The following is a 14,222-nucleotide window of genomic DNA, read 5'->3' on the forward strand; positions in this document are numbered from 1 at the left end:
CTGCCAGGTACTATGCTAAGCACTTTCCCTAGGAGGTAGATACTATTATCTCCACTCTATATTCAAAAAGATTTGCCCAGGGTCAAATAGCTAGTTTCTAAGGATCTGAAACTAGATAGGAACTAGATATGAAGCTAGATCCATTTAACTGCTCAGAACAGAGAAATAGATGTGAAGTCTCATCAGGACAGCTTGAGTAGTATGTAGGATAGGCTGTTTCCTTGGATTTTGGTGGTGGTGGTAGTGGGAGGTCAAGAGCTTATCATAGAGTAGTCTTCATTTTTTTTTTTTTTAACCCCTGTTTTAGGTTGCCCCCTGCCTCTATGAAATCTGTTGTCTCCTGTGTGAGATTTGATGTAATGCTGGGATCACAGATCTCAGCTAGAGGTGTAAAGACCCTGTAACCCTGCACCTCCCCTCCCCAATCCCTCAAGCCCTATCCTTCCCAGCAATTCCACTCTAGCTCTTCCTCCCCTCCCTCCCCAGGAATCCCCTACTCTGGAGCTAAATTATTTTTCTTTTTTATTTTTTTAAAAACTTTTTTTTATTATTTGCCAAACTGAGAGATCACAACAGAAATAGTAGAATGGGTCTCATGGAGATTCTCTGTATGTAGGGGATGAGCTTGTAGGAGTGGTAGGTAAGAAAGAGAAAAAGAAAAAGAAAGTGAGAGTGTAGTGGGAGGGGAGCATCCTCTCCCAGCAGCATCTTGGGGAAGGAGAGATGGGAAAAGCAGGCTGGGATTTTTTCTCAGACGCCCTCTTTTCTGCCTCCCCACACTGGGTTCAGCATCTCAGGGGCATTTGCGCTCCACACACTGCTTCCCTCCCTCCTCATACTCCTGTTTGGAGATCCACATCTGCTGGAAGGTGCCCTAGGGAAGGGGGAATGCCTCAGAACTTGTAGGGAAAGGGAGATTTCCTTCCACTTTGAATCCTATTCTCTCCTTTCCATCCCCTTAGAAAGCCTAGGACACCTCTTATTCCATTCCTTTTAGTCTAGTTTTTTCCTTCTCCTGTTTTGGCCTCTTCTTTTACTCCCATTACTAGGCCTCTATCCTCCCCCACCACATCCATGGAAAGAACTATGCCTCCTCCTTCCCCAGTATAATCTACTCATCTGTGCTCTGGAATCTCACTCAATCCTTGCTCTTTTAACATTTCTTTCCTTTTTCTACATCTTTAGTCTGTCCCTCTTCTCTGCCTCCTTCTTCTCTAGGCTTCAAAAATGTTTAGATCTCCCTGTCCTAAAAAAAAAAAAAAAATCTGTCTATCTAATTTATCCTCTGTCCTTAGTTATATTAGCCTCCATAGCTACTCTCTCACCTCGATCCTCATTTGCAAACTCTTAAGAAATAGCTATTTTCATGACAAACTTCATGGAACCATTTCCCCAAGCTCCTTCATCCTTAGCATGACAGTGTCTAATCCCACTTTTCTACTGCAATAATTTTTTCTAAGTTTACTAATAATTCCCGAAAGGCCAAATCTGAGAACATTTTTGTTTCTATGTAAACTCTACCTACTACTTCACAAAGCAGACATTATATGTTTGTTGGATTGGATTCATGTATCCATTGTGAGCAAGGCAATGTTTGGGATACTAATGTATTGTGTTTCTTCATACCTAGACCTGTTCCCAAGATCATTCTTTGCTACCCTGTTCTCCTAACCATTTTCCCCATTCTAAACCCCACTCAATCCCACTCCTCTACTCTTCCCATCCATCTTCTGTTCTCCCCTTACCAGAGAGGCCAAAATGGAGCCCCCAATCCAGGGACTGAATTTTCGTTCCATAGTGCTGTTGCTGGCAATGAGTTTCAGCCGCATGCTCTGTAGGAAGAGAAGTCTGGATTGGGGAAGGTAGGACACCCAGGTCCTGGGAAGTGGACTCAGGGCCTGGTGTGGGGGGAGGCCTGGAGCAGCTACATGGGAAGAAAGAAAAAAATAGGGATCTCCATATGGATCATTCTCCCCTCTAAAGAGGGCAAATGCATCAGACCTAGGAAGGAAGTGTGGCCTAGAATAAGAGAAAGGGATACAAGGAGGGAGGCTTGGATCTTGAAAGTGAAGAGCCAGAATCCCTGGGGCCTAAAAGAGTCCCTACCGGGGGTGTTTTCTGGGACAGTTCTCGGTTGAGTCGGTCAGTAAAACCTTGCAACAGTGTGTTCCCTCCAGTGACAATGACACTGCCGTAGAGACCCTGTGTGGTATGAGATGAGGATGAATTGATATTAAAGAGATGAATTCTGGTTTAGCCCAACTCTTCCCTCTCTTTCTCTTCATCTCACCTCCCATTCCCACTCACAGAGGCCCAGAAGCAGCTTCACTCACCGGCCGAATGTCAATGTCACACATCCCAATACTAGTAGTCACTACATGGCCAACTCCCAGCATGGTATTTCCCGACAGACCCTGGAGGAAGACAAAACACCTGAGATTATAGTTGTCTGTCTACCTCATGAACTTTCTCCATTATCCTGTGTACTCCACTGCCAATCTTCCATTCCCCTCAAGATCCCAGGGTACAGTACCCCAGGCTAAACTCCCATCTGGCCCCAGTGTACTGGTTCAAGGCCCATTCCCCTCAGGACATCCCAGGACCTGTTTAACTCAGGTATCCAAACATGTAGTTTCCCAGTACCCTTCTACTCCCACTTTGGGACCCTGGTCTCACCTTGACATTGGAGGGATCAAACAGCCCCTCAGGGATGCGGAGCCTCTCAGCCCCATAATCTGTGTTGTACCCATTAGGCATCTCATAGTGTACTGTGGGCATCTGTGCAGCCACCCTGCCCAGGGCATAGGGAAAAGTAAGCTTATTGCAGTAGCTAGCCAAGAACAGGTGTTCCTGAGAGAAACTAGTGGAGGTGAGAGGCAATCTGAAGCTATTAGTGAAAGATTAGTATGTGGGGATAGCTCTAAAACTGAGTTTCTATCTTCCTTTGGATCCTAACTTCAAACTCTTTATTTGCTCTCCCTTTAGCCCTAGCTCTGGCCTTGTCTCAGTTTTGGATGGAGGTATGTATATGTGTATATATGAAAAAGGCAGGGGTGCACAGAGCCTGGAGTACATATATAAACTTACATATCATTGGTTTTCCCATACCAGACACTGTTATTGTCCTCCTGAGAAACAAGTGTTCTTTCCCACCATTCACCTTCTAGGGGCCCCAGCCATGGAATCCCAGCCAACAGCCCCAGCCCTTGCCTCTAGAGAGTCTCACTTACTGCTCATCATAGGGAGAGTCAGAGACCTGCAGCACAGAAGCTTGGAAATCCTGGATCACCTCCTATCCTCCAGGAAGGGGTTGAGGAAGATAGGAATCCCTGAGGCCCCATCCCAACTTTCCCTTCCCTTCCCCAGGACTGGGAAGTACTATAGGGGTTAGGGAGCAGGGGAAAGAGGGACAAGGAGGAAAGGAAAACCTGGAAAACAGTATAGAAGGGAGTTCTAGGGGCAATAACAGTGACAGGGCTAAAAGTGGAAGTCTGGACCAGAATGGGGTCAGGGCAGGGAAGAAGAAACTGTCCAGTGGGCAGGAATGAGAGGATTCTGGAAGTTGTAAGGGGGTGGGCAGGGAAATTATGTAAAGTCTCAGGTGCCTCACATTGCACATGTAATTGTGCCAGGACTTGGACACCTGGGGTAGTTTCTCCTTCTTTTTCCAGTTTGGGGGCGCTCCTTCCCGGACTGGTTCCTGTGGTGGTAGAAAGGTACAGAATGATCATCTCACTTTACCCTACTTACTATAGGCCCTATCCTTTCTTCACTGTGGCTTTCTTTACCTCCCCCTCATTAAGATGAGTTGGTTCTGGGTCTACATCATCATCATCCAGTCTATAAATTTTGCCCTGTACAGCAAAGTAGACATTAGAGATTTTGTTATCACCATAAACAAATGAAGTGTCCAAATAACTAGTTAAGTGGTAGTGTCTTTGTGTATGTCTGACTCCCAGTCTTATACTCTTTCCAGAGTCAGTATCAAACTGAAGAGTCCATAACTGCTTTGGGAGCTCCTCTAAGTATCTCCACCCCACTTCCACCCCGATGAAAACGTTAAACAACAACAACAATGTACTATAGCTTTTCTGTGAATGGACAAAAAGATGGAGTTCATCCTATCAGTCAATAAAGATGTGCGAGCACCCTTATCGTCCAATATGCAAGGATTCAACCTGATATTCCCAAACAGGAAACTAAAACTAGAGAAATTCACTAGGAGAGAAAAAGAATAGGTCTAATTGAGTCTCCTTAATAATGGACTAGAAATCACATCTAGATTCGGTCTCAGTTTGCCTACCAACTCTCTGAAAGCACTTCCTCATCTGAATCTCATTTCTCCATATATAAAGCAAGATGGGATTGGATTATGTGATTTCTAAGGTCTGATTGTGTCCTTGTGTTTAAAATTTCATCATTAAAGCTTCAGTCTTTGGAGTTTTTAAGAATCTCCTATTAAAATAAAGATGTTGCTGTTCCTTAATGTTGTTCAGGCTTTTCATTCCTCCATTTGGGGTTTTATTGGCAAAGATACCGGACTGCTTTGTCATTTCCTTCTCTAGCTCATTTTACAGATGAGAAAATTGAGGCAAAAAGGGTTAAGTGACTTGCAGGGCTTGTATCTAAAACCAGATTTGAACTCAAGAAGATGAATTTTCCTGATTCCAAGTCCAGTACTCTATCCATTTTGCCACTTAGCTGCACCTAACTCCTTAATAAGGATTAATTAATTGAAAGTCAGCTGAAAACCAAGACTCTGAAAGAAAGGACATAGAAAAGGAGTTAACTGAAGGGTCAGAGAGGCAGAAGGTTCTGGGATTCACCAGAACTGAGTTCTAGCCTTATATCTGCCACTGATTGGATGATATTGAGCAAAGATTCTTCCCTCAGGGCCTCAGATTCCTTCATTTTTAAAATGAAGGAGTTGAAATAAGACAGTCTCTATAGTTCTGATGTTTCATGGTTTTATAATTTCTCCTATTAATTCCTTAAGGTCAGGTGCTGTTTTTTGTCGTTGTATCTCCATATGTTTATCAAGTAGTAGACAATTAACAAATGTGTTTTGATCAATGGATAGATGCTATAAATTCCATGATTTTGATGACATGATGGTTCCTTGATTCTCTGGGAGACTGATGGTTCTTTTGCTTCTGCATGGAATCTTACCTTTGCTGCAATCATGTAAGGTGGAATGATGTCAATAGCCATTTCTTGAAACAGCTCTCTGCACTGCATAGAGATGAAGTCCCCAGCCAGGGGTGATTTAACGATGCCTAATAAACAAGGTAGGGATTGGGTTATAAAACCTCAGGGATTGGGCTGTGGGATTCCCTAAAACCCCATCATCACACAATTCAGTTTTTGATCCTTCCCCACCAGGGTCCTACCTTGCTGCAACACATAGCCATCATGCACAGGTATGGCTGTGGTGTGGGTGGCCCCACTGTCCAGCACCAGGCCTGTTGAGCGCCCATTTGCAAAGCTGGCCCAGTTGGAATAAGTCAAAGAGACAATAACAAAGTGAAGATGGTGGTGGGAGAAAAACCCCTCTGATCCCCACCATTGGTCAATTTACAACATTTATCATACCTAGGTCTATCTCCTGAAAGGGTCTTTCCACGTCTCAGACTTTCAAATTTCACCTCCTCCTTCTGGAGACTTTCTAGTCTCCCCTGAATCCCCCCAGCCTCCTGGCGTTTCTCTCTCTCTAGGGCCTTAGAGTATTTATTGCCAGTTATACTCATTGAGTTCTGATCATCCCTATATCTTATCCTTTACCCCCACCTCCCTACACACAACATTACTAATTTGTTTTTCATGTGTACTGTCTCATCAATCAGCTAGATTTTAAGCTTCCTAAAGGCGGGGATCCTGTCTCCTACTTCTCCTACTTATTTCAATATTTTTTTAAGGTCTATAATTTTCACCCACATATATATCTACTTTCTTCCTTAGCAAGTGGTTTTTAAGAAATGTGGCCAAATGATTCATTATTCTAAAATCAACTGGATGATGAGCTTCTCAGAACTCAAATTAGTTCCTAGACTTCTTGTTGACTCATGTCCAACTTTCTGTGATCCCATGAACACCAATATTGTTCATGGGGTTTTCTTGACAAGGATACTAGAGTGGTTTGCTATTTCCCTCTCCAGTGGATTCAGGCAAACAGATTAAGTGAGTTGTTCAGGATCATACAGCTAATAAGTGCCTAAAGCTAAGGTTTTGAATTCAGGTCTGCCTACTCTAGAACACATGGGCTATCCACTGACCTACCTACCTTCCTGTAGCTCCCTAGACTACAGCAGTTAATTGCTAATGAATCAGGGTTCAGCCTCTCTGGGTAGTATTTGCTAATATATTCATTGATAATTTTTTTTTCAAGACACACTCCTTTTACTTTTTCCCACACTTATCTACCACTCCTTTGTCCAGGTCACTTCTTTGCTTAGCTATCCCCTCCCATTTCCACCCCATCTCTTCTTCTTTGAGTATCATTTCTTCCTGCCTCATCATATTCTGTGTGGGGGTGAGGAGGGGTTGGGGGTGAGTTAGTGTGAAAAGAGAATTTCTCCTCTCACCCCTGTCATTCTGCTGTTCTTGAGCATGTCCTTTAAGCTGTTTTGAGGAGAATGGGGAGGGGGGTGGGTTTAGGAGAAAATACCATTGCTCAGTCCTCCATTGTGGGATTAGTCTTTATCTCCTTAACCTCCTTAACCACTCATTCCAAGGAATCAGGCCCAGACTCAGTTTGCTTCAGCAACCAACTACCTTCCTCACTTGGTGCTCTTAGCGTGCCCCCATGACTCCCCCTTTTTTGGTCAGCCCAGGGGGATACGCAGTGAGCACTGCTGTCTTGCACAGGAAGAAGGCAGGAATGTTGTACTGTTCAAACATTAGCTCTGTGAGCTTTTCCCTTTTGGCTCGAGTATTCCACTATGGGAGGAAGGGAAGAGAGAATAAGGAAGGCTTTAGGTTGAAGAAAAATACACTAACATGCACACATACACAATTATGCAGTAACATGCAGGTACATATATACCAAAATAACACTCACACTTAGAATGGAAAGCAGAGAAGCCAGGGACCAAGCCAACTAACATAATATAAAATGATCTTTACTATCATAAGTCCTCCCTACCCCCCAGTGAATGAGTCCTATCCCCATTCACAGAGGTACATGAATATGAAAATGAGGAGCACTTGTGGAGAAGATAGGTGGAGAAATGATAACTGGAGGAAGGGGGGAGATTGGGTTCAATTTTGATGAAGACTTTGAGGGGAGAGAGATGGAGTGGCTAAATGGGATCCCAGGGTTGAGGCCCAATGTAGAAATAAGGGTGATAGATGAAGGATTCTGAGGTAGGCTGATTAAGATGGAGGACAGACTCCAGAAGCAAGGGGACCCAGAACTGGGAGTACGTACCGGGGCCTCAGACATGAGTACAGGGTGCAGATTAGGCTCCGATTTGACATGTTTGCTGTAAGTGTGATCCAGAATGGCCCGGAAACACTCCCAGTCCTCAACTGGGCACCGGGGAGGGGAGGAGGAAACAGAGGCATGGGAGACGAGGGGTGGTGAAAGAGGAAGACACAGACAGATATGAGGGAAAGGGAGACAGAGAAGGGAAATAGACAGAGGTAGATAGGGTGATAGTGAAAAGACAGGAAAGTCAGAAAGAGATTTGGAGTGTAGCAGAAAGGAAAAGAGAAGAAAGAAAGATAGAAATACGGAGAAAAAGATTCAGACAGACAAATTTCAGGGTGAAAGACAGTAAATGAAATGAAGAAGGAAATAGACAAGAGCATGTTTCAGGGCGTTTGTATGATAAGAAAAAGACAAAGACAGGTGTAGGTAGGAAAGGTGGGAAGAGGAGGGGAGAGAAAAATGTGGTGGTAGGCCTGAGTAGAAAAGCCAAACCCCTTTCCCTACTCTAGGGACTTGGGAAGTGAGTATGATTGAAGCTGGGGGAGGGGGGGGACAGAGAGGAAATAAGGAAAACTGGGTAACCCTGGGACCTTGTAAGGGGAGGTCTTGATCAGCTTTGGAACAACTGGCTATGTATCTGGGATGGGAGTTGGTCAGGGGCATACTGTGGTCATGGGGAATGGGACAGGGTCAAAGGCTGCAGCAGTAGTGTCCCCAGGACTGGAGATTGGGGTCTCCCTTACTCATGCCATTCTTGAGGGGTGACATGACCTCAGCCCCATCCCTTGGCACATGCAAGGCATTGGTGTCGATGTGGAATGTTTTCCCCTTCTTCTCCTTCTCTCCATCCAGCTCTAGCCCACCCCCCTCCTCCAAGGTCAGCAACCCTACTGTAGTGGGGAAGTCAGCCTGGGGGGAGGAAGGGAGAGCAGATTATGGTCACCTTTTCTTTTCTTCACTTACCTTTTATCCCTGAACACCCATTCCCAATTGCCACATGCCATAGTTCTTGCCAACCCCTACCCTTCCCTGGGCTCTCATCACCATTCTATTGACCCCATGTTAGGACTTTCCCAAACTATCAGGAGCTTCCCCATATCTCTTTCAGGGTATTTATCCATGATAGAAGGGAATGGGGTTCCAGGGACCAAGGGGGAGAGAAGTAGGACTGATATGGACTTTAGTTAAGTTGAAATGGGGGTGGAAAACTAAAAGACTCACCTTGGGGCAGTCCTCCCCAGCATACCCTGCCCGAACGGAGAAGGAACCTATATCAAAAACCAGCGCTCCAACTTCATCTGTATGTGGGGGAGGGGGAGCAGAGGGCAGGAAGGAGAGAAGATTGTAGGTCAGAGTAGAGGGGCTTTCCCCTGCACCCCCAAACTCCACCTCAGAAGATCCTAGGAAAAATGGAATCAGGGACAAGAGACTCTCTCCTTTCCCCCAAACTCCACTTAAGGAAGGCCATAGGGATATCATGAGATCAAAGGAGAGGGAGGAGTCTCCTCCACAAACCACAATTCAGATGGGCATTTTGGGCATGAGACCATCCCTGGGATTTGAAGGAACAGTAGGAACTTCGATACAGGGAGATTTGTAGAAGGCAGGACATGCAGAGGGGAATTGTATGTGGATGGGAGGTCTTAGCATTGACAAGATCTGAGATTCTGTGTTAGGGTGAAGACTACCTCAGGGAAGGGTATAAGAGGTAGTCGATGAGCAGCTGATGACAGGGCAGTGGGAGCAAAGAGAGCCCTAAGGGAGGTGAGGAATGATTGATGGAATGCCAGCCACGAGACACTAGCCCTGCAGGTATGAACCAGGGCTGGGGCTGCAGGGACTGGGTACACTAGATTAGGGGTGTGGTGTGAAATGACCTGTCTTAAAGGCCGGGGTCTCGGGGCTTGCTCACCTCCCCCATAGACACCTCCGCTCATGGTGGCTGCTTCCACTCTGGCTCCAGTTCCTGCGGTGGTTCCAGGCCGTGGACCCAAGAAGCAGCAGCGGGATCAGCACCGAGATAACTGGACAGCTCCAGGGATCCAGGAGGTAGGGAAAGGGTACTTAAGGACTGGCCAATCAGAGTACGGGATCCCCCACCCCCACTCACGCTTCCAATTGGTGGGAAGCGCAGACAATAACCCAGGCCTGCGCCTCCGTCTTAAAGGGCCAGGAGCCCCTAGGAATTTCTGTCTAGAAGGGTAGAGGCTGGAACATCTATAAAAAAGGGAGAGGGGAGATAGGAAAATCCTGAGATCCATCCTGAAGTCAGGGCCCAGAGGAGAGGGAGTAGGTATGATTTTTGGCTTAAGCTAGGTCTCCTAGAGGACTCTTAAGTGATTTAATTGGACTAAGCCTAAAATCTAATTAGCCAATGTGGTGCTAACACAGGCTCAAGAGAATACTGAAGGCCAAAGGGTGAGAGAAATAGAAGAACTGAGAAGAAAGAAAGGGAGAGAAAAGAGAAAAAAGTGAGGGGAAGAAGAAGGAACGAAACAGAATTGAAGAATCCTCTCCTTCCCCATATCTAATCTTTAACTTGGTGACAACTTTTTGTGTTATAAATCTCCCTGGCAGTCTTGTGTTTTTAAATGCATAAAACACATAGAATTAAAAAGGAAACCAATTGTTTTAAATGTTTATATATAAATACATATGCACATAATACATACATGATATATGAGTATATACATACATACATATGTTCTCGTTCATATAAAATTCAGAGACACCTGGCCAAGAATTCCTGCAACTGAATTCAGGTCTTCCACTCTTTCTGTCCATGTCTTTTGCTGATTTTTGTCTTTTTAAGCCTTTTTGAAACTATAAAGATCTCTCCTTGTTTGGCCCTGAAAATGATCAAATGAAAGTCAAGTTGATAGCTCCATTGATCCTGTAACCTTGATTTGGCTCTTCACTCTCCATTTCTTAAGGCACAATGAATTTTGTACACTGGAGGTGGTGTTTCAATAAGAAATCTGTAGGAGCAAAAAAAAAATACGTAGGGGAGTTATATCTTTAAATATTTTAAAGTTTGTTATGTAGGGATCAGACATTGTTGGAATAAAAGGCTTAATACAGATCTAGAACTAAAAGTTATCTTAAAAGTCACTGAATCCAAACATCTCATTTTGAAGACATTGAAAGTTCAGTGATTTGCCGTGTGATAAAGTTGGTTAGTGAGATGAGATTCCATCCTAAGTCTTCCTGACTTCAAGTCTACTGTGCTGTTTTCTACTTTATGGAAGCAATAGGAAGAGGAGAGAAACAAGGAGAGAAGAAAAAGATAGATACAGAAACAAAGATACAGAATAAGGCACAAAGTCATATTTTAGCTAAATGTAAATGTGGCACCAGCTTCAATACAACTCCTTCAATGAGTCTGCCCTCAGCAAAGAATTGTGTGTATACACTGAATGTTATAGGGTTTTTTTTTTTAAGGTGATGGGAGCAAAAGGCAAACAGACAGAATAGGATTATCCTAGATATTCTGAGGTCCGGTGCAGCTGATGTCTTATTGGCTCAGGCCATTTTTTTCTTTTAAAATAAATATATGCTTTTTCTGAAAAGAATTGTAATCATCTACAGCAAAATTTATTTTAAATAATTTAAATGTGAGCTCTAAAGTGAGATTTCTTCTTCCAATGCAGGTTGGTACCTTCTTTACGATTATAGTCTTATATAAGAGTTTCTTAGAGCAATGGTGTGAAACTAAAAAAAAAAAATACATTTGCAGTCTGCATAATGACTTAGTAAATCACATATGAACATTATACTCTAATGTATTTTTATTGTGATATATCCCAATTAGTTTAATTGTTGCAAGGTCACGGGTGGCTGGCAAACCCCAAGTTCAATATTTTGCCCCAGAAGAACTAAAAGGCAAGATTTGAACTTAGGTTTTCCTGATTTTGAGGCTGGCTCCTCTACTCTGCCATACTGCACATAATGGGTACTTAATACTAGATGATTATTTATTTGACATGCATATTTATATATGTAGCCACATATTCACTTAAATTTGCAGGATTTGGCCATGAGTAATCATGTAGAATTTGTTCATTCAATATTTGTTCCACAAGCATTTCTTAAATACTCACCCTAGTTTGTGCCAGCCAACTGCTAGTGATACTAAGACAAAAGAATGAAACTATCCTGGCCCTCAAGTCTATTCTATTTGTACCATAAAAATTACCATGTAAAAAAAAATTAAAATACAAAATATATTTGGACATTTGAAGTCCATGGATTTACTTAGTCAAGACACCCCACCCCAAAATAAGATATGTAGAGGTGTGAATAAGTTTCAAAGGCCAAACCTGAGTGTCTTTGAATAGTTGTGTTCAAATAGTCTAAGGAAATCCATGGGTGATTATAGGCATATAATGAGGACAATAATCCCATGTACTAGGAAGAGCAGGCAGGACATCTGCCTAGAAGATAAGATTATATGAAGGGGAATAATATTCAATAAGCCTGGAAAGGTAGGCTGGAACCAGATTGTAAAGGGTTTCTGAAGTCAAACTATGGACTTTGCATTTGACTCTAAGGCAAGAATGAACCACTGGAGTTTCCTGAACAGTGAGTGGCATAGGCAGACCTGTGCTTCAAGAATATTAACTTGACAATCGTGTAGGTGATGTACCCTAGAAAGAAGAGACTCTCTTCACAACAAAATGCTACCAAACTGATATTCCTAAAGCACCCCTCAACCTCAAATTCGGGAATCTTGATTCCTGGGGATATATCCTAATTCTGAGGACTTTACTCCCCACTAAAGATAGAGCTGCTGCCTTCTGGTGGAGGACTGGAAAAAGTGGACAAAAAAAGGAAAGACTCTTCAAAAAGAAAACAAGAAAAAGGAGGCAGGAAGCAAGATTAGGTAGTAGAGACCTTTATTCACAATCTCCACATAATTCTCCTTGGAGCAAATACCTGTTCTCCTCTTCATTCTTCATTTCCACAATGGCCAGTGCAAAGATTGAAGTTGTGGAAGACCTGAGTTCAAGTCCTGCCTCAGACACATGAAGCTGAGTGACTAATGATGCAGATAAATCCTTAGGACTATAAATTATAGGAGAGATGCTTATCTATAATGATGGCAGGGATTTTCGCTCCAGAAATTCCCTAAATAAATGTAATAGATCTGAACTAATATGACATAGTAATAACAATAACTATAGAACATTTTCTTCATAAGCCTTCAGTGCATCATCCCACAAATATTCACAATACCAATGAGAAAAGTGGGCACAAATTTAAGAGTACAATGATAGTGAGGCACACATGTATGGACAAGATAATTCACAACACCCGAGTCCTTTGTTTTTGAGTCTTTTCTCTTGTATGGATCCTCACTTTTTATACTTTCACTAGTTCAGAAACTTGTGAAAATTAAATAGGGAGCCTTTTGTAAACTATAAAATGCTAGACATTTTTATCTTCTACTAGGCATTCCTCTGAAATTTAGCAGGCTGCATATATAAATCATGAGTTAAAGGGGCTGTAGAGATGAAGTAACAAAACTCTTTATTTACTGTATACTCAAAGGTTTATAAATCACTTACCCTCAAAAACAACTCTTTGAAGTAAAATGTATTATTACTCTCATTGAGGCCATTCTCTCAAATTATGCAGATTGAAGCCCACCATGAATGACCTTAAGTTTGTCACTGGGGGCCCACACATGGCTAAGAACTTTATTTGTTTAGGATACTATGAGGATACAAGTGGAGCACATGAATGGAGCTCATGGACTGTCCAACAGTTATGTCTCTTCCAATATAATGAACCCATCTTTTTCAATCATACACTTCCCTGAAAACTTTTACTCTGGTTCTTCTATAAAGTTCCTGGTTTGTCATATGGGGCATCAACTTATCATGCATTCACCATTCTGTGTGATATTCATTTTTAGTTCTTAAGAGAGTGCAGTGTTTCCTGTAAGTATAACCTGCAGATGTATAAACACCAATAAAATTGGCATTTTTTTATTTATATGTATTTAAATACTGGTATTTAAAAAATGAGACCTTTGTTTTTTGGAGAAGTTTGGAATAATTAAAGGTCAGTTATTTCCCAAATGCAGTCCAATTTGCTCTCCTCTTACAAATTATGTACTCAAATTATTATCCATTTGTATTGTTTGTCATACACCCACACACACCCAGGGGAATATTAAGTACATTATGATGTTAGATTAACTTTATACATACATGGTATTCCACAAGTCTTAAGACTGTTTTAAGCTTTAAGCTATACATATTTCTTTTATACAAATAAAAGATATAGAGAAGTAGAGCAACTTGCCCAGGTTACATAGGATTTGAGAAAGGATGTGAATTCATTTCTTTCTGACTGACCAGCACTCTATCCACTTTTCCACCTAGCTGCTGAAAATGAACTAGATGGTGTTCAATTCAAATACATGATCTACTTTGGACAACAGACCTTCATCCACTTTTTTTTTTTCTCTCCATAGTAAGCAGGTGTGAGTAGTTATGGATCTCTTTGGAGCACCTGTGAAAAGTTCTGGAACATGAAGCAATTAACACAATGTAAAGGTCAATCACAGTAACCACTGGGAATTCCTCTTCAGTGTTAGCCTCATTTTATAAAAGACACAAGCTTAAAGTACCTTAGTTGAAAGGTATCCCGACTACAAATGCTTCATACCTTTCACTAAACACCACCACGATGCCCAACAGGCTTATTAAACTGAGAAGTGATTTGCTCAAGACCACAAATGAAGTTCAATAATCTTGCTTTTTAATGCCATTATTTCTCTGGCGCC

General features: G+C 42.4%; 1 protein-coding gene across 1 annotated transcript; it reads right to left on the reverse strand.

The window, feature by feature from the left end:
* Nucleotides 1–489: 489 nt before the first annotated feature.
* Nucleotides 490–9,485, reverse strand: ACTL6B (actin like 6B). Its single transcript, XM_003768820.4, has 14 exons — nucleotides 9,342–9,485; nucleotides 8,651–8,727; nucleotides 8,173–8,338; nucleotides 7,427–7,527; nucleotides 6,839–6,936; nucleotides 5,391–5,485; nucleotides 5,170–5,276; nucleotides 3,611–3,700; nucleotides 3,231–3,292; nucleotides 2,677–2,791; nucleotides 2,334–2,414; nucleotides 2,107–2,202; nucleotides 1,746–1,832; nucleotides 490–874 (listed from the first exon to the last, which is right to left on the reverse strand). The coding sequence occupies exons 1-14, from the start codon at nucleotides 9,364–9,366 to the stop codon at nucleotides 794–796; spliced, it is 1,281 nt and encodes a 426-aa protein (XP_003768868.1). The 5' UTR covers nucleotides 9,367–9,485; the 3' UTR covers nucleotides 490–793.
* Between the last annotated feature and the right edge of the window lie 4,737 nt (nucleotides 9,486–14,222).

This window comes from Sarcophilus harrisii, chromosome 4 (genome assembly GCF_902635505.1).
Source record: "Sarcophilus harrisii chromosome 4, mSarHar1.11, whole genome shotgun sequence".
NCBI classification, from domain to species: domain Eukaryota; kingdom Metazoa; phylum Chordata; class Mammalia; order Dasyuromorphia; family Dasyuridae; genus Sarcophilus; species Sarcophilus harrisii.

Bases quoted from the DNA above. Each gene is read 5' to 3' on its own strand.
- ACTL6B (XM_003768820.4), bottom strand. From the start codon at position 9,366: ATGAGCGGAGGTGTCTATGGGGGAG. The intron at 8,728-9,341 runs GTGAGCAAGCCC...CCCCACATACAG, and splicing joins CGGAGGTGTCTATGGGGGAG to ATGAAGTTGGAGCGCTGGTT. The intron at 8,339-8,650 runs GTGAGTCTTTTA...TCCTCCCCCCAG, and splicing joins CTGGGGAGGACTGCCCCAAG to GCTGACTTCCCCACTACAGT.